General features: G+C 39.3%; 1 protein-coding gene and 1 long non-coding RNA gene across 3 annotated transcripts in view; one reads left to right on the forward strand and one right to left on the reverse strand.

Moving 5' to 3' along the window:
- The first annotated feature begins 722 nt into the window (after window positions 1–722).
- Window positions 723–25,927, forward strand: kcnj3a (potassium inwardly rectifying channel subfamily J member 3a). The gene is made up of 3 exons (XM_042425747.1): window positions 723–2,401; window positions 3,413–3,629; window positions 21,500–25,927. The coding sequence occupies exons 1-3, from the start codon at window positions 1,724–1,726 to the stop codon at window positions 22,093–22,095; spliced, it is 1,491 nt and encodes a 496-aa protein (XP_042281681.1). The 5' UTR covers window positions 723–1,723; the 3' UTR covers window positions 22,096–25,927.
- The window catches only part of LOC121906720, a 41,133-nt gene continuing 18,681 nt past the window's right edge, over window positions 3,522–25,973 (reverse strand). Inside the window, exon 3 of one of the 2 annotated variants that reach the window (XR_006098722.1) lies at window positions 3,522–3,604. This is a non-coding gene — a long non-coding RNA (uncharacterized LOC121906720). The remainder of the gene's footprint in view (window positions 3,605–25,973) is intronic. The other variant, XR_006098721.1, reaches the window with a different exon arrangement.

Genomic DNA, 25,973 nt, shown 5'->3' on the forward strand with positions numbered 1-25,973 from the left:
TTAGATCTTAAAAGAAGGCAGCATTGCCAGAACCCACTGATTTAGAAAACTACACATCACAATATTGAGTGGAGGAAGGAAAAAGTGAGAGAGAGAGAGAAGGAGAGAGAGATGGAGAGAGAGATGGAGAGGGGTGGGGAGAGATGTGTGAGAGAGAGGTGGTGGTATGGTGTTCATCCTCCCTCGTGTTGTTTGAGAGACAGTGGGTAAGTCTGGGTAACTATGGTGTGGGTGTATTCCTCTGTGTCTATGATCTTGGTAATATGATGAGTGAATCCTGTGCGGTGCCTCCTGGTTGCAGCTCTTTGTCCCCCCCTGAGATCTAATACAGTTTGCTGTGAGTGTCAACAGCTTTCCAGCAGAACTCGTTACTCTGTTGGGATCTCCTGTGAAGCATTCGTGGAATAAAACAAGTACACTCACCCAGGGGATGGAGGTGGGGTCATCAGTGGCTTTTAGCGCAGGTGACCAAAATGAACAAACACTAAACCAGGTGAATTTGTAACTGTCCACTTATAGATAGGAGGACAGCAGATATAATGTTGAAAAAACAAACAGATTAATAATAAAAATATATTTGTTAAGCATCATAAAATAAGGATGTGTCATGGCTGTATCTGTGAAACATAGTGTGACCTAACAGTTATTTGTTGTTAATAATTTTATCATTATATCACATTTGGAAATCCAACAAGGCCTTCAGAGGCTAAAATGTGGCGTTCAGTGTGATTATTTTAGCCGCAAATTCACATATTTGATCACTTGACAAAGAAAAAAAAAAACAACAACTGCCAAATCAGGCGAACCCACTTCCCTCCTCCTCCAAATTGTCTGTCTTTGTAGTACCACCAGGCAACAGTGAGTGCATCACTGGAAACGTTGGAAGTGCGCAGGAGCCGCGCAGGGAAATCGAAGGGAAAGCAGGATCCGAGCAGCCAAAAGAGCATCTGGTGGATCTCCGTCGCTGAAACCATGACAATCCAGTCGACATTTCTCTAAGAGAGGGGGAGAAGGTGCCCGAAAAGAGCCTGGCGGATAGCGTCGATGCGCGCAGCCAAAAATGACGACAGTGGGACAGTGATTTTCTTCCTCCAGCTCGTCATTTTTTACAGTCATATGCTTGGATGCAATTCGTCTCTTATGTGCGCTGATCACAAAGGAAGGACTGGAAACCGAATAATCTCCAACGCAGCCGCAAGTGCGCACAGAGACGCTTCATCCTGGACATCGTTTCCAACCACTAATTTCGCAGAGATTTTGATGTTTTATGGGGGTACTTGAGGGATTTTGAACTTTCGCATGAAAACTTACTCCGTGAGTACAGTTTTGAACGGGTCGATATAGCCCCAACCTTCACGGGCGATGAGTAATCCACGACGCAGCAACTGATAAACCTGTAAAAACCTGGACTGCGACTGGCGCGTTTGGATACCTTATCCTGTGCGTCGCTTAGTCTTTTTTTTCATATGGCTTTTATCTTCGGGGTTTGTAAACTCATCTTACATTATTGATATTTCATGGCTGTAGAGTGTAGCAACAGTGTGTGGCGAAAGAGGACGGTGCAAGACTAACTAGGGCGAAGACAGCGCACTTTTCTCGCCTTATTTCCAAACAGGAGACATTGCGCACGGGCATTAAGGACTGCAGCAACTACAAGCGAGACTTTTTTTTTAAAAAAAACCATTGAATCCTTTGTTATTTCTTTCGCTGCTGTCATCGTAGTATGTCTGCACTTCGAAAGAAATTTGGGGACGATTATCAGGTAGTGACCACCTCATCTAGCGGGTCTGGATTCAATCAGCCTCCCCCAGAGAAAAAGAAGAAGAGGCAGCGGTTCGTGGACAAGAACGGGCGATGTAACGTCCAGCATGGGAACCTGGGTGGTGAAACCAGCAGATACCTCTCAGACTTATTCACAACACTAGTAGATTTGAAATGGCGCTGGAATCTATTTATTTTCATCCTCACCTACACAGTCGCTTGGCTTTTCATGGCCTCTATGTGGTGGTTCATCGCTTACATCAGAGGAGACCTCAACAAAGCGCACAATGACAAGTACACTCCATGTGTGGCCAATGTCTACAACTTTCCATCAGCCTTCCTCTTCTTCATAGAGACCGAGGCCACTATAGGATATGGTTATAGATATATCACAGACAAATGCCCCGAGGGGATCATTCTCTTTCTTTTCCAGTCGATCCTCGGATCGATCGTCGATGCCTTTTTGATCGGCTGCATGTTTATCAAGATGTCTCAGCCTAAAAAAAGGGCCGAGACACTGATGTTCAGTGAACATGCGGCGATTTCTATGCGAGATGGGAAACTAACTCTCATGTTCAGGGTCGGCAACCTGCGTAACAGCCATATGGTCTCTGCACAGATCCGCTGCAAATTGCTGAAAGTAAGTGATGGTACTTTTATAATAGTATAAAAGGAAACTGGCACCAAAAGGGCTACTCCTAACTGTGCACCAATCTTCTGCATTTAATGGATAAAAGATCACTCTCATGTCCATAAAAATGGCTGAAAATAATACAAATAGTGGAAAAACTACAAGATCATTAGCTCCAAAGCAATTGCACAGAAGATCTTGTATCTTTTTTTGTCACCAATAACATATTGCATAACTGGCAGAGGAAAAAGAATCCACCAAGTTTGCCAAGAGACCTTCATCATAACAAAATGTCTCTACTCAAACCTTGAGAGGAACAATTTGTTCAAATGCTAATTTTTAAAGAAAGCTGTCTGAACTTTTGAATGACAAAGCAGCAGTGTGGTACAAACTTAGTGTAAATGTGCTGCTGTCCCTTATTATAGGAGGAACTCATTTATGGATTTCCATGCTGTCCACCTCCTGGTTCAAACCTCTAAAAACCATTTAGCAATGCTTTACAAAACGTATCAATCATCTTGATTATACACATAGAAATACAGTGATAATGTAGGATATAACATCTAGGTTCCCAGAAGCTTTAAGGTAAGTATGAACTCAGCAGATTTTAGCAGACACACTGCGGGAATATCCAGAAAATAGTTTTTAAATCAAGAAAAGTGGGTACTCCACTTGTTTCTTATGGCTGTGTTTTGACATAGCAGGTGAGTATATGACATCAAGAAAATTACACTTTATTCAAAAGATGCATCAACTGATTTGATTAAGTTGTTTCAAGAAAGACACATTTTAAGACTCAGTGGTACATCAGATCACATGCTGAGATGGATATCCTTGGAGTACAGATGTCTCTTAAGAAATAATTACAGAAAATTATAGTCATTTTTTTGACTGGTTGCTCAGATTGATGAGACACGCTTTGACAAAGACTCTTGATAGCTTTGGATAAGTCTGTCTTACCCCTTCCTTACCCCCACTAAACATCTCTGTCTCTGTCTCTGTTTCTGCACGCTTCCTCAGTCTCGGCAGACGCCCGAAGGTGAGTTTCTTCCGCTGGATCAATTGGAGTTGGACGTAGGTTTCAGCACCGGGGCAGACCAGCTCTTTCTCGTCTCACCACTCACGATCTGCCATGTGATTGACACCAAAAGCCCCTTCTACGACCTCTCCCAGAGGTCCATGCAAACAGAGCAGTTTGAAATTGTGGTGATACTAGAAGGAATAGTAGAGACCACAGGTGAGTAAACACAAACATTCATTTTTATTGGCCTGTAGCTTGTTTTACTGCAGTTATGGCTGAAGGCTACATAGTACAGTAGCTGAGTATATTGTATTGTCTTTCAAGGTGCTGCGATATCTTTTTCTATAAAGAGTCTTATGAATAATATTGAGCTCTTTCAAAGGTGTTAATAGCTGACATCTGAATGGGCTCGTTATTGACCTCTTGATTGCATGTTATTGATTTTCTGCTCTGTGGCAAACATACAGAGTCGCTTATAATAGTAGTGGTTAGCATTTATACATCATAAATGATTGATTTTGTGTTGCAGGCATTAAGTGAAACAATTTTTTAAATCCATGTATTTTAACATCTCTTGGTTTGGGGAAGTAGAGCTGAGTTTCAAGGTGTGTATGAGCGCTGAACACTGTCAAACTCCAGCGGGGCAGCAGTGAGGCTATATACATTTTCTTTTACTCATCTGAAACAAATTCCATTCCTCCATCTTTGTGCCCATACAGAGTTTACCTTGTGGCTGCTGTCCTTAGAGGGGATAATAATTTCCTTTCTAAGGTCCCTTTGGAATTAGGGAATTCCATTTCCACAAGATGAGTAATGCCCCGAGTAAAATTCTCCACTGTGGTCATTTTAAATTCAACCGTTTATTTGACACAGCTGGTGTAGTGTGTGTGTGTGGGGGGTGGTGGTGGTGGTGGTGGGGGGCTCTCTCAGAGTTATAGAGTGAGCAGAGGAGCAGTTGTAGGTTGGTTCAGAGAGAAAACAGCATGTGGAGATGTGACAGGGTGGCTGACACTGCAAACGGCAATTAGCAAACAGGCAGTTTTGATAGTAATTTGATGCGGTTTTATTAAAGTCTCTTTGTGGCTGAGATGGATCTGACGTGCAGCATTTACTGTACGTCATGTTGTTTTGATGAGACTTGACATATTCACAACAGTGGTACACATCTTTAAAAGATGTTAATGTACTACGGTATGTAGGCCAAGTATCTGCACAGTTTGGATACAGTGTTGGTTACATTTGATTTAATAGCTAATTTCTCTCAATTGCAGTATTTTTTTTAATGTGTTTTTTGTTTCAGTTAATTATTTATTAACACAGATGTAAACCATGATATATGGTGTAAAAATGATCTTCTGTACAGTTAATTAACTTGAACTTGCCCGTTGCTGTTTGCATTAGTTCCATTGATTGTAAAGTATGAAAATATTCAGCGTAGTGATGTGATTTAATTACCACTGTTGTATTAGTAGGTATTTATAGTATTACAGTGACTGTCCCAGAGGCATGTGTCATCATATCGTCCTCGTTCATAACAGTCACCATCTCAGTTTTAATTAAACTGGTTTGGGATCGTAATGCTCATGTTCTTACTTACACAGAAATATCTGCATGAAGGAGCAGTTGTGGTTGTGTGAAGTTAGTGGAAAGGCTGATGTAGAAACAATCTATGGTTAAAAATTGATGTACAGTGAAAGTCTAAATCCTCAGACGCTTTCATTTCTGGCCAATGTAACTCTGTTTCCATGGCAACCTCTCCTTGAGTATTCAGGATTGCAGCACTGCACCTAAACTTAGGTTTTTATTCCTATGGTATAGGAATCATAACACAATTTCAGTAATAAACCATGCAAACATGCGATGCCGAACATGAAATGAAACTGCGTCGCTGACAACATCACCTGGTATTAAGGAGGATCTCCTGTGAAATATGAAAAGCACACAGAGACGTTACTGTACCATGAAGCGCTTGCAAGAACAGGTGATACAGAAGAGAAAGAATAAAATGAAATATGTATGAGGCTTGGTGTTTACTTGTGAAGAAGCTGCTCAACTCCTCACATCTGTATTTTTGTTGTTTTTAATGTGAGGAAAAACCAGAGTCTGGAACACAAGTTAAAATAGTCTCCACTACAGATTAAAGCTGCACAATCTCTGGCTCTTTGGTCCTCCTACTAGATAATAAGAGACACAACACTGTACCCTTTTGACATAGTGTAGTAACCTTTTGTTCCCCTAGATCACACAAAAAGTATTTCGGACTGAAGTTGTCTTTGCACACAAGAATAGAAAAGCAAAGACCATGAAGGAGCCCAGAATTGTTCCATTTTACTGTAACCTCTGACAACCTCTAAAATGCATAAAAAGGCATGAACTATTCCTCATTCCTTTTGAATAGGAGCCCAAGGTATTTTGATCACCACTTCAGTTGGATGCACACTCCAAATGAGACATGCAGGATGTCTGGTAGCAGCATATTTTCCTCTGGAGTAATGCCAGTTGTGGTACCGAGTTAGATTTCTAACACGGCTGCAGGAAGATGTTTGTTTGAAGATGTCGATGTGCTGCTGAGGATAAATTGGATTTACATCACGTTGCAATTAATGCACTGTACATGCTGTCTGACAGCTTGCCCTGAAAAACAGGCTCGCTGTAGAAAAAAAAAAAAAGAAGACGCCTCCTACTGTATAATAAGTTTTGGTTAACAGAGATAATGTCGGACGCAGTAACAATCAGTAAATAACACAAAACCACATCACTCCACAATAAGTAGCTTTAAAGTAACGACACTGTCACTGGCTACAGAGAAAATATGCACGTCTGGCTCTGTGTGTGAGCACTTCATCCCTTTCTTACTTTGTTGATGTGATTCTTAGCATAATAACACCAAGCGGAGTTACAGTAGTTCTACATTATTTGTGCACTGTCTGCAGGCCGGACAGCTGCTTGGAAAACTAAAGAGGAATTTAATATGCTCTTGTTTTTAGCTGACTCATTTGCTGTAAATTGCTTTATTTATTCCTTAAGTTCTATATGTTAGTATTTTTACTAATTTGTTTTTTTTTACCGATAAGTATCTTATCTGTGTTTCTCGGCGCTTGGAAGTGTTGTTTGTGTTGTTCTATTGTAAATGAGGTCTCTACCTCAATATATGTGCGAGTCTAAATAAAACTTGAATGAATATAGCTTGGGGGAATAACAATAATAACTGCAGATGTTTGTGTAATGTGCTAATAAATAATAAATACAAATAAGCTCAAACTTTGTTATGATGGAGTTGGAGTCTAAGGATAGAAAGAGCTGTACGCTATATAGACTGTAAAGTCCATTGAGGCAAATTTGTGATTTTTAGTTATATAAATAAAATTGACTTGACCTGTGATAAAAATATGCACCTATTAGATTTTAGTTGTGATATGCTGGAAAAACTGATCACAGATCTCTGATATCTCCTGTTTGTTTGAGTTATTATATACTATGCATATATGTATGCTGGCTCCGAACATTTTCTGAAAGGTTGTTGTGTTTTCTGTTTTGTTATTGTGTTTTGCACCTCAGGGCTACGGTGTAGAATCCCTAGAAATGATGTTCATATACTACTAATTTGCAACAGCAAACATTTTCTGTCAACATAATGTGGAAACGTATTTAATCAAAGTCAAGTTGCAAAATGTTGAATTTATCAGCAAAATGTTCACTGACAACATATTTCATTTGTTTACTCCACAACATTTGCTCTTGCAATACAACATCCATTTTAGCAATTAGCAATTAAAGCACTATTAAACTTTTTATGTTTATGTCAAGAGCACTTGTTTAAGGTTAGTGAAGGGTTGTGGTCTTGGTTTGATATCGAAAAAGTCAAAAGTGACTCAGAAAGCGAGACATGACATGTTTACTTCGTTAACATTGGCTGAAAATCTTTTCCTAACCTTAACAGAAGTGCTTTTGTTGCCTAAACAGATGCGGGACTAAGGATGAGAAACCCGGTCTATGGTATAAAAGTCCTGTGCTTTGTTTGACCACCATCCACCTTGACCGCCTCCTTATGAGCACCATGAAGTGCATAAATGTAGTATTTCCTACCCTAGACAAACCGTTGCCAGGCAGCACATAAAAACATTTTTATGAGACTGGATCAATCTGTTACAAGCCAATATCAGCCAATATTATTGCCCTTTAAAAGCCCTTACACATTTATAGTCCACCCACACAGGTGTTTTCATTTATGTTGTCTGATTTGACCACTTCTTTGTGGTCTGTATAAACTGGGCTTGACTGACATCTCCCTGCCTCTCCTGTTAGCTTTGTTGCACCTGTTAGGGCGGGACAACTCGCCCTGTTATCATTTTTACTGGTCCATAGAGTTTCCCAGCATAGTGCCACCCAACTTCAACCTGACTAAATGTGATCATTCTACATATATAATGTCACATTAAGTACATCATACATGTGCAAATTATTCAAAGCAAATAAAATAATAACATTGCAGGAACATTGTTGCACGTTGTTCCACGACAGAGCTGACGATGACTTTGACTCATTAGCTGAATCAGAACAACTACACGCCATCTTAAAATACATCAGAACTTTAGATAGGTGTCCCATTAACACCAGTAATGCTGTTCGACGCCACAAAGGCTTAAATACCAAGCCAGAGGCAATCTGTTCATTAGTGGAGCTGATGCTCGAGAACTCAAAAAAACAACTGTAGCTGCCAGTAACAGACGTTTAGGTTCCTCCAACCATGAAACTAATAAGCATATTGCAACTAAATTCATCCCATGATTTTCAGTGTTGAATTTGCACAGGATGCAGTTCCACCACAACACTCCCGTCTGAATGCTGCAGCTCCTGTATGCTGAAAATGTATTTTAAACCATGCAGTTTTCAGATTAGAAATGATAACTGAGAGAGATAAACAAGCTGATGATTTATTTCAAGGGGAAACCATTTTCATGGGAGAACAGAAACAGGTCTGTCAGCACATTAGTCTATCCCTGAAATTCTGTATATAATTCTGTTTGGGGTCTAACACGGCGGCAAAACACAGAGTTAAGATCTTCACAGGCTCTGCAAAGTGTTTTTAAATTCACTCATCAGCCATGAAAAGCAATGATTCATGAGCATAATCTGTATCATCAGCATAAACCTTTTTTCTTTTTCTCAAGCGATGTGACTTTCATGCAAATGCGTGTGAGTGTGATCATTACACTTGGTAGGATGTGTGGTGAAATTCATAAAATGTTGTAAATATGTCATATTTAGAAAAAACTGCCAGAGGTATATAACGGCATGATAAACTCAGCTGTCATAGGATTCATTTGGACTCTTTTATTTGCTCAGTGAGGTTTCAGATCGACTTTGACTGTTCTGGTGACACAGCAAACACTGCTTTCTGAACTAACTAATAATCTCCATGTTGGTGAATAATTTTCCACTGAATATGTGTTGTGTATGAAACTCCGCGTCACATTTTATCTCACTTATGAGGCAAATGATGGCAAAAAAAGATCAGAAGCACTTTTTTTTTTCCTCCGATAAAGTCATTCGTTGATTTTAATTGTTTTCAAAGATCTCTGTCAGCCCCCTCTATTTCATACTGCCACAAGGCTTTCCTATGATTCACCGCTATAGAATGAAAAGATAGAATATCCCAGCTATCTGCTCATTTTAAAATGAGCGTGGGTGGCAAGGGTTGGTTGCATATAGACAGGATCAACTGGTAATGTTTATTCATGTGTTTTTGTGTGCATAAATGCCATATGTGAGTGGAGAGTACAGCTTTGAGTAATAAACTGCCAACTCTACCTGTATGCTCAGTATTTGAAAGTTTTTAATGAGCTTTGCGTTTGCGCCTGTGTAGTATTAAAGTTTAAGGAGAAGAAGCAGAAAATATTATGATTTGAATTTACATATACAGATGGATCTTTAAGATTTATGAAATATATGACATTCTTAATAATAAAGGCATTAAAGGGATCTCTGCTACTAAGTTTAGGTGAATAAAAAAGTAATTACCTGATACGTGCAATGGAAAAAAAGAAACGTTATATAACACTGTCATCATAGCTTCAATTAAGTTATCGTTGTTGTGCAAATAATACACATAAATGCGTAATAACTGCTCTGTGGCAGACTTTGTCTAGTATTAAAGACAGCCAGCATAATTAATTGGAAACATCTATTGCCACTGATTAGCAGAGCAGCCAATGTCATGGCCTGATCTGTGTTTTATCATCAGCAGCAGTAATTGAAATGAAAATGGAGAGCTTTCTGTTGCGCTGGAGGCCTAATAGTTTCTATCATATGAGTAAGAGGCCGTAGACTCGGATGTCTGGGGTCGCCTGACGTCAGGAGCTTTAGAACTTAGGTAAAAGCTGGCGCAAGTGAACTCCGGATATGAGCCGTCTGCGAAAGTCTGGAGAAAACTGAACATAATTCATTGTGAGTCATTACATTGAGATTGCTTGTTGAGCTCCGTGCCGCAGCCCCGAGGGTCAAAGGGTTAAAGAGGGTTCAGTGGGGAAGTTGAAACTGCGGATCAGATGAGAGCGGGACTTTCCAATTAAATCTAATGTGCTCAGGGTGAGAACTCAGGAGAGCAGTGTCTTGTCCCCGCTGAGCTCCGCCTGTGTAGCCACGTGTTTGATAGCTCACAGCTCTTGTTAAAATGTATTTCATGCTTTTGGTTCATTTGACTTTATTATTTCCCAACTTCCTGCCTTGAATATTTCAGCACATAAAATATCGATAACGTTTGCAGTGTCATGAAGAGGTGTAGAAGTCTGGGTCAGAATACAATGATATAATGACACACTTCTATTAATCTTCTAATCAGTACAGACAGTATGTTATTACTTTAACATAATATTACTTGTGTTCATCAAAATTCAGAAGGAGCTACATGTTTTAGGATTATATTTCTTTCTGTGAAAGTAAAAGCAGCATGATCGGATTTGAAATTATTTCAGGGCCTTGCTGATATGATACTTTACAGTCTACAGCTGTACATACTGTACAAGTGCAGTATCATGAACAACAATATAGTTTAATATAATATAATCCATTAGAATAATCCTACTACTCTTGTGAAACTTATAATGTCCAATTCAGACAGACTGTCAGAGAAGCAATGGTTCAACTTTTGAGGCTAGTTTTTGGTGTTGTACTGCTACATTGTATCTTTACTACGTATACGTAGGGTTGTGCAAAATATTAATAATATAATTCAGTTCAATAGAGCAACAAAAAGCCATAGACCCGAGTCGACAACTCACACAGCCTAAATGTTAACTAAACTTTATACACTTCACAAACATTTTTTGCAAGGTTGTCCACCCCCTGTACAGCATCTACTGTACAACTACTCATTATGCTTTGCACAAAGCCACTTTGTACTGAATAACATCACTAATTTTAGATAAACAAATGTATTCTGGTTATCTGTGAAAATGTACCTCCTATGTCTACTGTACATACAATAATTACACTGGGAATGAACTCCACATAATGGGCACAGCAGCGAACCAGCTATGACATCCTGGATTCATTATCCCTTTTAGATGAACTGTGCTGGCTCCCCAAGGGGGAGCACGGTAATTGTGTCTTTAGGGATTTGTCAAGTCCCTGTTGGATGGTAATAAATCACTGGTAGAGGAGGTGTGGCAGCAGACCTGGGATGAACTTGTTGTGTGACGAACGCACCCGGGATGCATTCACCAACAATGCCTCGGTCTTCTTGTCACGCTACAAAGAGTTATAAATAACTGACTAGATCTCTGTTGTCTCGGAAGATGTGCATGCCGTGTTTTGAGAAGGACACTTTATTTTGGTAATTAAAAACACAAGCTGGAGACTTGAATATTAACCCCTGTCATTATGAAGGATGGACACTCAGGACAAAGTGTTACATGGTCGTAACTGAGGTAATATTGGCGGCTTAACTTGTTTGAGAGGTTATCGTCGTGAGGAAGGTTGAGTTGCACTTGCAGTGTTGGTCAGTATCAGCATTGATTGGTGGTTCTGCGACTGTCCCTGAAGTGCAGGTGAATCAATCCTGCAGCCTAAACACAGAGCCACATGAACATGTTGTTCTTAAGGCTTGTCTTCTTGCTAGGCCTTCCTCTGGGATGTCTCTTTCTATTTTTGTCACTCAGACATGCTCGAGTTTACCGGAATAATCTGCTCTCTAGCTCAAGTGACAAACTTGAAAAACAACATGGACGCTTTCTCAACTGCGAGTGTTTAGTGCCATTCAGGTTTGAGATCTCTTAAGGCTGAAAAAAAAAATCCCCTTTTTTCCCTCCTTCTCTTCATCTGTAACTCCTCTTCATGACTTTAGTAGATTTAATAGCCAAGATCAATATGAGATTCCAGCTTTGCCCAGTCAGTCTGTTTTAAAATGGTTTTCTGATCATCTCTGTACTCAATACATAATGAGGAGAAAATCATTCATGTCCCCTGTTGGTTTGGACACAGCCCCAGTGTGATATTTTTCTATATGACCAATCGTGGTTGTTTGGCCTAAAGCAAATCCATCGATTGCTGTTATGCTCAACAGGATCCCTTTACAGCAGTATTCAGAATTGCCTTCACTTGGTAATATGCACTCTCCTGGCTGCGTTAATGGCCTGCAGCCATATGTTCCTCTAGCCTGCCTGACACCCCACCTTGTGTGAAGATGGTTGGCAGCCCCTGCTCCTATTCCCTTCCCTTCCTTCCCGTTCCAACAGCCTCCACACTCAGCATCCAGGCCGCCCCCTCCCCCACAGCAGTGCACTTCCCCTGCCTTTTCCCTCCATCAGCTTCCTCCTTGTTCTCATTGCTCAGCCGCTGCTCTATGGGTGGAATAAACCTCAGAGCTGCAAACAACTGGAAGCCACCTTTGCAAATAGATCGCACACACAAACATTATTAAATGGAGGGAAGGACTTATTTCCATCTTTGAAAAGTCAAACTGTGAAAAACAGGTCACTGAATGCTTCTGGATTTTGCTACATTTTACCACTTGATGGTGGTCACCATAGAAACAGATGATGAGACGGGACTTGTGGCCACGGTAGCAGTATCTGTATCAAAATGTGATTTTTTATAGTCCTATTATGGGTACGATTTGATTTAACTTTTGCTATGTTTCAATGAAAAGAATAACCAGTCAGTTGTGAAACTACTCATAACTGTATCTTTCAGACCTACGTGAATTGAAGTTTCCTCTCTTCAGTAAACTCAGAAAAAAACAGCATCCTTATATTCTCCTCTTCTTTAGCTTTCCATTCAGCTTTTATAATCTTATTCAGCACAACAGCTTAATATTTTGTAACACAGATCCTAAAATAAGTCAACGGGGAATTCTGCTCTGTGTTTGGCAAAATGAGGAATGGGATAATTGTATCGAATTAATTGTTGTACCTCGGGATCCAGCGATGCAACAAAGGCATTTTGCGGACAGCCTTGGCCACAGCGAGATCCCGACAATGGTAGCAGCGCTTGAATGAAAAGGATGAATCTTGGATGGCGATGTGTGGCGGCGCTCTGTGTATTCACCATCCAGATTCTCATGCTTGTTTCTGCTAGCATTTTTTCTCATACATAACACTTGAGCTGTTTCCACAGCCCTGATAGACCGTCAGGGGACTTTGCTGACAGCACTGCACTGGTGAGGAGTGAGTTTGTGTGTATGCGTGTGTGTATGTGTGTGTCCATTTGAGTGAAAGGGAGAGCCAGACAGAGAGAGACAAGGAGAGAGAGAGAGAGAGAGAGAGGGGGGTATAGAGAGGTTATTTGTGATTTTGTCACTAAATAGGAGGTTGGGTAGACTGCTCAGACGCCAAACTTCTTTTTATCAGTGATTCACATTGAGAGAGTTCATCTCAAGAAGTAATTTGAATAAACCTTCATTTTCACACAGCCGTCAATTTTGACTGTCATTTGCTTGGTGCCTGTAGGTTTTTGAATCATATAATAGTGCTGATTCCTTTTTTTTTTCCCTTTCCATAAAAATTTTGATTGAGACTCTGCCTAGAAGGTTTGACAGAGCAGCAATAAATAGATGTCGGCTCTCAGGTCTGCCTCTTGACTCACTCTGTCCTCAGTTTGTCAAGCGCAGATCTGCAGTCGAGAATCTGACTGAGCCAGGCACCAAACGGATATGATCCTCTGGCTTCTACAACCTGGATAAGCTTCTTTTGGACGGCCGAGTCTGTGAATACCACTTAGATTTTTTTCAACTACTATCAAGAAACACTGGCAGGCTGCCTCCGAGTTTACAGTGCTTTTCTATTCCAGCCACCAAAGAACCCATTTTATCTTAGCTGTCACTCTGCCGACTCTGCTTCTGCTTCACTTTGTTAAACCACAGAAGCACCCAACTCTGTGTTATCACGGAAAAGTGCATTTATTTAGAGCCTCGAACTGAGATGGCTTTTGGGCATCTAAATTTCAAAGTGTATTGTTGACACAACTTCCTGCCTCTTTGCTTTTTAGCAGTCCATAATGGAATCAGCTGGGATCCTGTACTCATATAACACATACAGTACAGTACAAACAGAGTGCCTGTAATCTCCAGACAGACGTTCCATCTCAGTGCTGTAAAGTCATTTCCAAAATCCAGTTCATTTTTTTTTTAAAGTTGCATTTGATTTTCATATTTGGATTATGTCTGGAGAGTTCATTTAAAAACATGAGTGTTGCTGAGATGACAAAAAAAAAATCAGCATGTAGCTAAAACACCTGCACACATGGATGCAGAAAATATTTATTCTGTGATTCCCATGTTCTTTCCCCTCTGAAATTTACCTTTAAAGAGATGCATTTTTTTTTTTTTTTTTTTTTTACATCCGTCTTGAATTTGTGGATTCAGCAGAGGATTATTCTAATGCCGTTCATGCTGTCACATGGATATTGCATATGAGAGCGGTAAAGTGCCTGGTGAACTTCAGCAACGAGGGACTTCTGAAGGGATTTCACACTTAGAAAGTTTTGTGTGGGATTAAGATGAATTGTACAGTACATTGGCCAGTCAAATCATATATATACCACACTCTGCATAAGCATAGTTTTTATGGGGAAAAAAATGATGGAAATCAGCAGAAGGAGCTCTTAGTAGTTGAGTGGTGACATTATTTGCACACGGGTTGGATCATATTTTATTTACGAACTGAGTTGTCTTTACACATCCTTTCTATTTTCATACTGCATTTAGGTTGCTTGTTGATATACAGGATGCTTAGTATATTTTACATTTTTGCTCGGGTGTTGTGATAATTAAGTTATTTATTAAGAATGTGTTCACTCTTAGATTTCATTCATTTGTATACAATGACAAGAGTAATCTGAAAACCAATATGATAGAAAATAAATGTATATTCAGGTGAAATGACAAATCTTAATCCTTGATTATAGGTGATCTAAACTGATCTGAAAGCATTAAAAAACCCCAAAATTGAAGAGACAATATGATAGAACAGTTTTCTTGTTTAAAGGGGGGCGTATCGTGCACATTTCCAGGTCTATATTTATATTCTGGTGTTCTACTGGAATATGTTTGCATGATGTACAGTTCAAAAACTCCTTATTTATCTTATACTGGTCCTTTATGCAGCCCCTCAGTTCAGCGTCAGTCTGAAACAGGCCGTTTTTAGCTCCCCACTCCCAGTGAGCCCACTCTGTTCTGATTGGCCAGCTTCTGAGAGCTGCATCTCGGCAGACTTCCAGTGGCATTTTCTTATTTTTTACTTGAAATGGAAACTTCTCAAATACATCTGTACATGTTTGAGCTCAAATTCGATTAGAATATTTGAGTGGACAAATCAAACAGCCCGTGGAACAACCTTTGCAACAAAGGCTAGCGACGGACCGCCATTTGTGGGTATGTGCAAATGATCTGATGTCACCACGAGGAGGAAGTAGAGGTAACATTGCAAACGAAGTGTAGAGTAGGCTGAAGCCTGGGCTTTGGACTTGAAGGCATAGACTGTATATAAAGATGGATGTAGTGAGGTGTGACGCAGATGCAGTGTACAATCGGCACCATATTGTCCGTGGGGGTTGTTGCCTTGCACGCTATGGAAACATGTCCCACTACCTTGGACTGAAGCAAACATTAACTTACTGGGAATACCAAGCGGTGCACACTTGGGCTAACATTAGCTATTTAAGCTAAATTGTGTTAACAGGGCAGGTATCATAATCAAGTAACATAAAACTTACTGACATAGTGTGACAATAGTCTAATTCAGTGTGAGTCCCAGAGCCAGGGAGAGCAGCAGGTGAGCCAACTGTCAAATCACAGTTGTCAATCAACACCCACACAACAGATATCAAAGCTATTATAAGTCTTCAAATCTTTTTTTTTTTTTTGCATCTATGCCTTTATTAGATAGCAGGCAATGAAGAGGCAGACAGGAAACATGGGGAGAGGTATGACATGCAACAAAGGTCCCTTTCTGGAATCAAACCAGGGACGTTGCAGTTGCGTGGCATGCACAGTAACTATTTGGCTATTGGGGTGCTTCACATCTTATTAACAGAGCAATAATTTTGGTCAAAAAACTGACCACTAGCACACTTATTAGAGGCCTGAATTTAGCAACTGAGACCATAATGACTTGTTGAAAAAAATGATTGACTTAGTATTTCTGGAGAGAAGTTGATGCCTTTTGAATGGGAGTCAGTAGCTCTATTTTTGGTCTCCACTAACTCCTATGGGAAATATCTGGCTCTTTAGCTGCTAAATGTTCTACTATGTGCACCAACTAGTTGCTAACTTTGTCTCTCTGAAGTTAGGTGCTGGGAAGGTAGTGTACAGGTGAGTTAATCAGAGCTTTTTCACTGTTGATGAGAACAGTCAGAGTGAACTAAAGTTGCGGGCTATAAAACCAAATCAGTGGGCTAAAAGACACTAAAGCATTCTGCAGAGCTGAGGGAAACTGCAGAGTAAGATGATAATTCTCTGTGTGTTTGTCACCATGAGGGACACCTTTCACATTTCACATAGTCATTTGATTCATTGTTAAATAAAAAATCATTTATTAACATAACTTTCTTTTCACCTGTAATGGAGTAGGTGGTAAGTCAGTATATAACCACATTACAGTGCCCTTGTGGTTTATTTGCTAATTTGACCATCAAACATATTATTAGAACAACTAGAACAGTAGTGATTTGTTCAACAGATCCCAGCAACACAATAACAGGGGTGTTAAAGAATCTCTCATTGTGCTGCACTTTATTGAGAAGGGGCACTCCAGTGAGAATTTGAAATTTATTGGTTTTGGCTTATACTGAGTCACAGAGGGGAACAGATAGCCATTTACTGAAATTAGAAGTGTAATGGATCCACAGAGTTACACATTTCTCTCCTAATGGGCTGAATGAGGATTTGCTCCTTCACAGATTCCAATGATGTTTTTCCCTCCTGGTTTTTCTCTGCAACTCATCTGGATTTTTTTTCTTAATTGTTTATGAGTTGAAGAATGAATGATTCTGCTCATGTGTTTATTTGCTTTCATTGTGCTGATCCTCCTGATGAAGGCTCAAGCTAACAATTATTTTGTTGATTAATCTGACTCTTTTTTTCTTGATTAAATTAACACTTTAATCAATGAAACGTCAAAGAATAAAGAAAAATGCCTACCACAATATTCCAAAGCCCAACGGGACGTATTTAAATAGCTTTTCTTCTGCAACAAACAGTCCAAAACCCAAAAGTATTTAATTTACTGTCATATACGAAAAAGAAAAGCTTCACATTTGAGAAGCTGGGACAGGCAGGTGTTTAGCATTTTTGCTTAAAAACTAATTTAACAATTAATCAACTATCAATGTTGTTGCAGATTCATTTTATGTTAATTAACTGTCAATTAATTGAGTAATACTTTCAGCTCTTATTCTGGTATATCAATTTTTAAATATGTAAATGTCATATTAGATAGAACTTAGAGTATGTGTTAATCATGGATGAAGACCAATATTGTTATTAGTTCAGTGAAAACCTGGGATCTCCAAATTTGGATTTGCAAGTTCTCAGATAAACAGAAGGATTAAATGTCCCCAAATGGGTTAAAAATAATTTCCTTTGTGTAAGGCTAACATGGCCATTGGATTTAACTCAGAAATGCATTTTCATAAAGCTTTAAAGAGCCTGAAAAACAGACAGGAAACATCCTATTTTCATTAAAAATTGACATTTTGTTGATGCGTGATATTCACAAAATAGCAGCAATATACAGTGTAGTCTTACTGTAATGTATAATTTCAGGTTGTGCATGTACCTGATTCCCTTCCACTTCCCTCTCTCACGCTGTGTTTCCTGTCTTTCTACTGTATACTCTCATCCTATCAAATAACAGAAAAACAGTCTTATATAGAAAATAAAAACATAGCCCTGTAGTGTAGTGTGTAAAAAGTCCGTACAACAAATAATCTGAAGTTGCGTGTATGATCTTGTTTGGTTTCTCTTTTTGACATGTGTTAACTGATGTTACCAACATGTTTTGCTGCCTGCAACAACACTGTACACCTCACATCAGAGGTGTTTCTGTCTCAGTGGCGTGATGTCCTACAGCTGCATGTTCCCATCAGCACACAGCAGCAAAGATAGTCGAGGATTATGTTTGTGTTTCTCCCTGCTGTGTGTGTGTGTACATTTATGACACAATGCTCGTATGATACTGAATGCGGGCGCCATGACGATGAAGTAAAAAACTGTGCAATATACTGTAAGAGTGATAGATGATATAAGAAGAGAAAATTGCACTGTGCTATATTAAAGATGACATTTGTAATATGAGCTCTGGCTTTCACTGATGAGAAGTCCGCAAAATATATGATTTACTGATTCCACCACTATGAGCAGGGGGTTTTTCGTTGTAAAATGTCACTTTTCACTGACAGTAAAACCATTTTGGTCTGGCTCTGGAGCCATATAGATGATTTGACCCTGCCTTGTGTGGAAAATCAATTTTTATAAAGAGAGAGAGAGAGAGAGACACGACTTTTGTTTTGTGTTGTCACTGTTACTTTTGAACAAACTCAGCAGTGAAAAGGCTTATGGCTGTCGCATACACACATTCCTACAGTTTTGTTTCCATAGAAACACTGAGTCTCAGGCAGGCATGTATTTTAGAGTTACATAAGGCTTTACCAGTAATACGAAATACACACCAATGTGGGTTTTCTCATTTGTCTGAATCCCTATTTTTAGGAATAATACACACCAACGGTAGAAAGTAAAATCATTTCATTTGTTTTTTATAAGCGTGCTATTTCTGGATGTTTAACCGTTAGGAGGTGAGGCATCCGTCTAACATATTCTTCTACATGAAACACGTGTAAATTTCCATCACAAATTTAACTGTGTGGTGGCCTCGTTGAATGGGGAGCCACGCAGTTCATCACCACCACAGTGCCTGTTATTCTGTGTGCCATGTGAATGTGGGTGTTGCAGAACAGCTGGTCTTTAGCAACACAATTGTACATATGCGATGCAGCCGTGTCTATAATTATGCAATGGATCAGGCATCAATCCTTGAATAATGTATGGAAATTAAATGTATATTAATGACCATGATTAAGTCTAGTACCATTGTTAGGTTTTGAGGAGGGGTACAGTTGATTAGGCAACCCACATCAATGAGGTTTCTGAGTTTTTTTTTTGTAGGCTGAGTGGCTCTAGAGGAGGGGAAACAGGTTAAATAGAGGGATTCAGCCCCAGGACTGCAGGGTTTCATGGGTTTCCAGAGACCAAAGTCTTACAGTAACTCCTACACCATCTGCAGGAACAATAGAGCATTATTAATAGATGTAAGATGAATCTATTTGGGTCTTGTGTATTACTGTAGCAACCCTTCCCCTCAGGCACAATTTCATTTCAGTTGTTCCAACCTTTTTTTTTTTTTTTATTGTGCACCAGTAATGTTGCTATTGACGTTTTAGTCTTGTACTGTATATACAGTATGGAAGTCAAGTTAGCACTGCAGCATTGACTGCACTATTCAATAACACTTCTGGTGATGATTAAGTAGTTGTTATAAAGGAACCTAAACAGAAAGCATTTCACACTACAGTTCTCTCAGTTTCAGGGCACGTACAGTAAGCCTGTTGATGATCGCATGGTGACGTTTTGGCTGAAGGCAGTTTTACAGGCTCACAGTGCAATGAGATTTCCATTCACACTTAACTCTCAATCGCTTTGGCCCTAAAGTTCTCATTAGCTTTGCCCATTTTATTCACTGCAGCACACTTCCATATGCCTATAGGCTTCGGGACTCGGAAGCAATAGTGCAGAATTAATACTCTGAATACCCCAAACGCACTCGATGTTCAGTCTCTTGCACATCTGCGATTGTGTACAGAGCTGTTATCAGTGAATTATTTTATGACCTTGGGAATCAGGCGGAATCACAGATGCCTCTAGTTTTTGATGATGACATCCTTGCAATCAGCAGCGGTGTCTCGCTCTGAATGAGCGCTTCATCTTAGTTTGGACCCAACTGTCGCTGCTAGAACAATATTAAGCTGGCAATTAAAACATGTGATAATAACCGACTGCAGCCGCTGATTTCCTAATGGATTTTAACAAGCCTTAACACGAGTGCTCGCAGTCATTCCTCTATGTTGAGGAGAGCTTTTTGGACTGATATAAGTGATTTAGTGTGTTTGTTTTATATGTAAACTCAATTATAGATCTCACTCACGGTAGGAAATTAAATAGATTTCTCAGCAGAATGTTAACTATGCCAAGATAGATAGAGCTTTGTAAGAAGTGTAGTGTGATATAATGCACAGGCAGTTATGATAGCAGCTGCTGAATAATTGTGATGAGTAATCACTAATAAGCATCCAATAACTTTGTGTGAAAAAAAAAATGCTGATCATTAATTCAAACCTCATGATTTTGCTAATTGCATTAATTTGTTTCTGAGGACGTGAGGGGAATTTTCAAACAGGGATTTAATTCAGAGTCCCTTGTGAGGGGAAATTTATTCCAAGTGTATCATAATCTGCTATCCTGTGCCGAATTGGCAGAGCGTAGTGAAGGGTACACATACACAAACCCAGAACATGCTAAATAGGACATTTTGTTTTAATTTGTAATCTCTGAATGACAGAATTGAATGTTTTTTTTCTCTCACAAAACTGCAACACTTTTCTAAAGCTTAACAATGTCATGTCACAGATACTTCATGTAACGTTTGTGTTTTGGATTAAAGTGAATTCCCGTTATTGTGTAAGAATACTCCTACCATCAAAAGAAATCTTAGGGTGAGCTAGACTCCTGAAGCCTTTGCCTGCAGCCATTCCTCCTGTGGCTCTCTAGCAATTTGATTATCCTAATCCTCTATCTTTTGTAGCGACTAGCCAAATGCGAGGTGCGGTCTGAACTGTTAAGTAGCATAAGAGGTGATATGGAGAGGACCTGTGCTTTTTACTGAAGCTTTTTCCTCCATCAAATCCATTGAATTTTGTTATCTGACTTGTGAATGCATCAACTTTAACCTGTTTTGTATATTCATGAATGTGGAACCTCTGGTGAGCATCCACTGAAAAAAAACAAAACTAAATATGATAAAAATTATATTGATATACATTTATATAAATATATGACAGTTTATTGTGGGCTTTTTATGAACATTTGCCTCACAGTCATTTCGGAATAAATCAGGATTTTTATGATTATATAATTAGTCATTCTTATAAAAAACACACAGCAAATAACTTTTAATTATTTTTCATGTTAGGCTGGAAATTGCACATAAACATCACGTTCGGAAACGGAAAATCAATTAAGCCTTTATTTTGGCAGCTGTCTGTACTACAGTGCTGAAAATGAATTCTGGTGAATACCGTATTGTTGATTCATATGGAACAGTTCCAAGCATATAATTAAATCAGGGCTGTGTTGTTTAATACTGGAGTCATGAAACATTTCATCTCACAACATTAGTCCCTACTGTGTTAGTTTGTGGCAAGACGATGACACATAATTTGCCATAACTGCTGAAGTCCTGACGTTAATTTATAGAAATAAATCTCGCAATTCATTTAGTTGATGTCATTTTGTGAATATTTTTTCTCTTTAACAGGGATGACCTGCCAAGCGAGGACGTCTTACACTGAGGACGAGGTTCTGTGGGGACACCGCTTCTTTCCGGTAATCTCCTTAGAGGAAGGCTTCTTCAAGGTGGACTACTCTCAGTTCCACGCCACATTTGAGGTGCCCACCCCTCCATACAGCGTGAAGGAACAAGAGGAGGCTCTGCTCCTCTCCTCACCACTCATGGCTCCGTCCCTGTGCAACAGCGGGGAGAAGAACAGCTCTCTGGACTGTCTGGAGACCCTGGAGGACAATGACAGCACCACCAAGCTGCCCACCAAGCTCCAGAAAATCACAGGGCGGGACGGTCTGCCCAAGAAGCTACTGAGGATGAGCTCCACCACCTCAGAGATGACTTACAGCTTTGGAGACCTGCCCATGAAGCTGCAACGAATCAGCTCTGTTCCCGGCGTCTCTGATGATAAGCAGGCTGGTAAGGCCTCCAAGATCAGCACAGAGCCCATCAGTAAGTCAGTGGCGGACTTACCTCCCAAGCTGCAGCGACTGGCTGGGGGAGGAGGAGGCAGGATGGACGGACACCTGCCACCCAAACTCAGAAAGATGAATTCAGATCGCTTTACATAAAGCAGGCAACATATTTTAACTTATGCCATCCACCTTTATTTCCTTACCTGAAGTCCTTGTACTATTCCTAATTTATTAATGGACAATATTCTTATATTAAAAGAAATGTAGAATATGTGCACAAATACCTTATATGAAGTAGGGTGATGGAATTGAGCACATTTTGTCCCTGGATGTAAGTGTACATGCTATGATGAAAGACCTCTGATATTTTTTTTTTTTTTTTTTTTTTTTTAGGATGATGTACAATTAGCACAATCTGGCATGTAAGAAACAGCGCATGTAGACAGAATCTCAATAATTTCTGGCATGACATTTATGGATATATTATTTTACAAAAACAATTTCATTAGTGAATTTACTGACAGTGGAAAAATTGCACAAAGCCATATGATTTACGACGTGGAAAACCTACATTACATGATTCTAATTTGTGGTGACAAAAGGCACATACATTTGTTTTGAGTTGATTGCTTTTGTTGTTTAATGTAAAATTGTGGCAATGTTATGTTGATTGCATGCTCCTCTTATTGACTTAGCTATACAAAGGTAATAGACAAAGATGTTTAGCCTTAACTATATTACCTTGTTTCCATTTTCATGTTTGTTCACAGTATTTTTGGTATTTCATATATAGACTATTTTACCATGTGCGATTTTATGACTTTATTAGTTGATCAAATACAGAATATTTTGCTAAATGATGCATTTTACATTTGAAAATGCATCATCTGCATCATATGACCCGTCTGAACTGGGCACAATGCTACGCAATTTTCACTTGCTTATTAAAGTAACACTTAAGTTGAAAGGGTCAATACTTGTACTCGATAAGCACAAAGCAATCATTATATACAACTCTGTGATATTAGAAGGCATTTATGGGCATTTTGTCATAAATAAACTGCTTAGGGCAGTAGAGCAGTACTGTGCAATCACTTTGTTTCATTATATAAAAAAAATCAACTTAATCTACAGTAGGCCTGTGTGGGCACACAAGACACTCCATTAGAATTTCAACTTAGGTGTTACTGGTTAGATTTAGAGGTGGGCCTGTAAGGAAATCATAACCTTTATCTTAAGGGCCCATATTCTCCCTCCTCTGTGATGAAAGCAATAATATTATAATGACTATAATCTTTACATAGCCACAGGGTCTACCACAGCCACATATTCATTCTGTTTACTGAATCCATGCCATGAAATCTGGTTTCCTCTAAATGCATCAAAAACATTGTATGATACCTAATCTCTTCAGGAATAAAGATCTAACATAACTGTTTAGCATTCTGCTACTTTGACTAAATGCAATGCATGCTTAATCTGTTCAAATTAATAAAATGTTATGAATAATCTTAATACAGGGGGTGGCCAAAATGATGGAAGACCAACACTCTCTCTGTAAAGAGCTGGCATGGGCATGTGTGGGTGCGTCTACCACTTAAGTCTGATCATAGCCCAAAGCCAAGAATTTTCAAATCACTGTGGACGTAACGATTTTGACTGTTCACCTTAAGTATAATTCAGCATTTTGTAAAAAAATAGGCTTATTTGCTCTCTTGTCGAGAGTTAGATGAGAAGATCAACACCACTCTCACCTCTGTACGCTAAATATGAAGCTACATCCAGCAACCAGTTAGCTTAGATTAGCATTAAGACTAGAGACAGGCAGAACCCGCTCTCCTGGCTTATAACTTGTTTGTTTAATCCGTACAGAAAATGATGTGAGGTGTAAAACCAACACATAAACCCCGCATTTTTGGACAAATTAAACAAACAAGATGTGTTAATTAGTAAGTTTTACAGGTGCTGGTAGGTGGATTTTTTTTTACCTTTAAACAGAGCCGGTCTAGTGTTTCTAGCTAGCTGTTTCTGCCTGCTTACTGTGTTTAAGCTAAGCTAAGCTAACTGGCTGCTCTCCTCCTCTAACTCTGGGCCAGAAAGTGAATAATGCCTCTACATACAACAGACAATTCATACAACAATTTCAGTGGCCCCTTACTAACAACGTAAATGTCTCCGAGGCACATGCACATGGAGATAGAAGGCCCTGGTAAACATGACGTGCTGGGATGATCCCTCCACACTTTTCTGCTGATTGATACTGAGCATGTGCCCTCGCAGATAACTGGACCAAAACCCTGTCAAAAATCTCAGGGGCAGAGATGCAAACGATTGTATCTTTTTAGACTCAGTATTGAATTCTACAGACCTTTTTTTTTTTCCAAAGCACGAAAGATACAACATTCACAGTGGATCACTCATGCTATTTTTGTACGTTTATCTTGCCTTATTGACAACACACGCAGGGCTGCAAATTGATGTGATCTATTTCTAAATCTGGACCAAAACTGTGTCAGATAAAGGATCCCGCATCGACATGGAGCCAGTGTCACTGTGAGAAGTCTTTTCTTCTGGCGCTTTCATTGTTTTGATCATACCCTGTGTAATCACCGCTGTTGTTCATATTTCACAGTACACTCTTTGTCGCTGTCAAATACGCTGTGTAAATAATAACTGCATTTCAAGAGGTACCTTTAAGGCCTTGTGGAGATAAAGTCAGTGCCATGGCTGTAGGTATCACAGGCAGCTGGGTTAATTCTGTCTTTATCCTGAGATAACCCTTTCTTCTGAATCTCTCGAATAAACTCATGGGATGGATCAGAATATCAAAAGTGCTGATGGCATTATCCTCTGACTCGTTGCAGACGGGGGCGCAAATCCCTTTAGGCCACCTTAAATCAGCACTTGCTCTACCAGAAAACACTCACCCTTTATCACAAAGGAGATCTTTACTTTAGATGTCACTTTGTTTTTTTTTTTTTCTTTTGTCACAGGAGGAGTGGAGTCTCTCCAGCAGAGCCATTAATGCCTCTCCACAAAAATAGCATTTCAATACTGAAATAATTGACACAAGTGTATTTGAAATACAGTAGGAGGGAAGATTGTGGTAGGAGGCCATTAGAAAGGGGTTATTCAGAGTTTAAAATCTTGTTAGCACTCCAGAAAAAAATAAATTGTTCAGAGATGTTTTGATAATTTCCATTATCAGGTTACTTGAATAATATTTAACACTAACTCAGCCTCTGGCTAAGAAAACAGCTGGCAACACAAGATAAATGAAACACAATTTTGCAACGTAATGGGAGCATTTTCTATTCCCTTCTATTGGATCCAAATGGTTTCATCTAAAAAGTCCCAAATTAAATCAATTTACGTCCTGAGGAACAGTTTCCCTGGTGAGAAATTTGCAAATATAATTCCATTTTTTTTTGTTACAATAGACAAGGACAGTGAAACTTCACCGATCATTCAAAGTTAGTTACATATGGCATGCTGACTGGTTGTTTGAAGACTTTTCTCACTTCTACATCATTATGTGTCAGCGTGAAAATGGGATGATACATGACGCATCACATATGATGAATCGTGCAACATAAGACTGAACTGTTGGTGGTTTTGCATTTTCTTGCAACATATAAACCTGTTTTATAAAGTAATTTTAAAAAGGAAGGAACATGCCTTCATTCAAGGGAAGGGTGTGCAATAAAATCCAATTCCAAGTGCTCAAGTGGGGACAAAAAGCCTTAATACAGCAACTGAGAGTTGGTGTACAGTATTTTTAGCTGTGTGACCTGACAGCCAGTCAGACGGAACACCACTTTGGTCCAATTTGAAATATCTTGACAACTTTTTAATGGATTGCCATGACATTTGGTACAAATGTCCATGGTGGCCAGAGGATATCTTAGCATGTACTGGATGTAAAGAAACCTTAAAGGGGACATATTATACTTGATTTTCTTTTACTTATATACGGTTATGATGTTGGATATCTATGCTAAACATGGTCTTATGATGTTAGATATCTATGCTAA

The sequence above is a fragment of the Thunnus maccoyii genome, chromosome 11 (genome assembly GCF_910596095.1).
Source record: "Thunnus maccoyii chromosome 11, fThuMac1.1, whole genome shotgun sequence".
Classification (NCBI taxonomy): Eukaryota; Metazoa; Chordata; class Actinopteri; order Scombriformes; family Scombridae; genus Thunnus; species Thunnus maccoyii.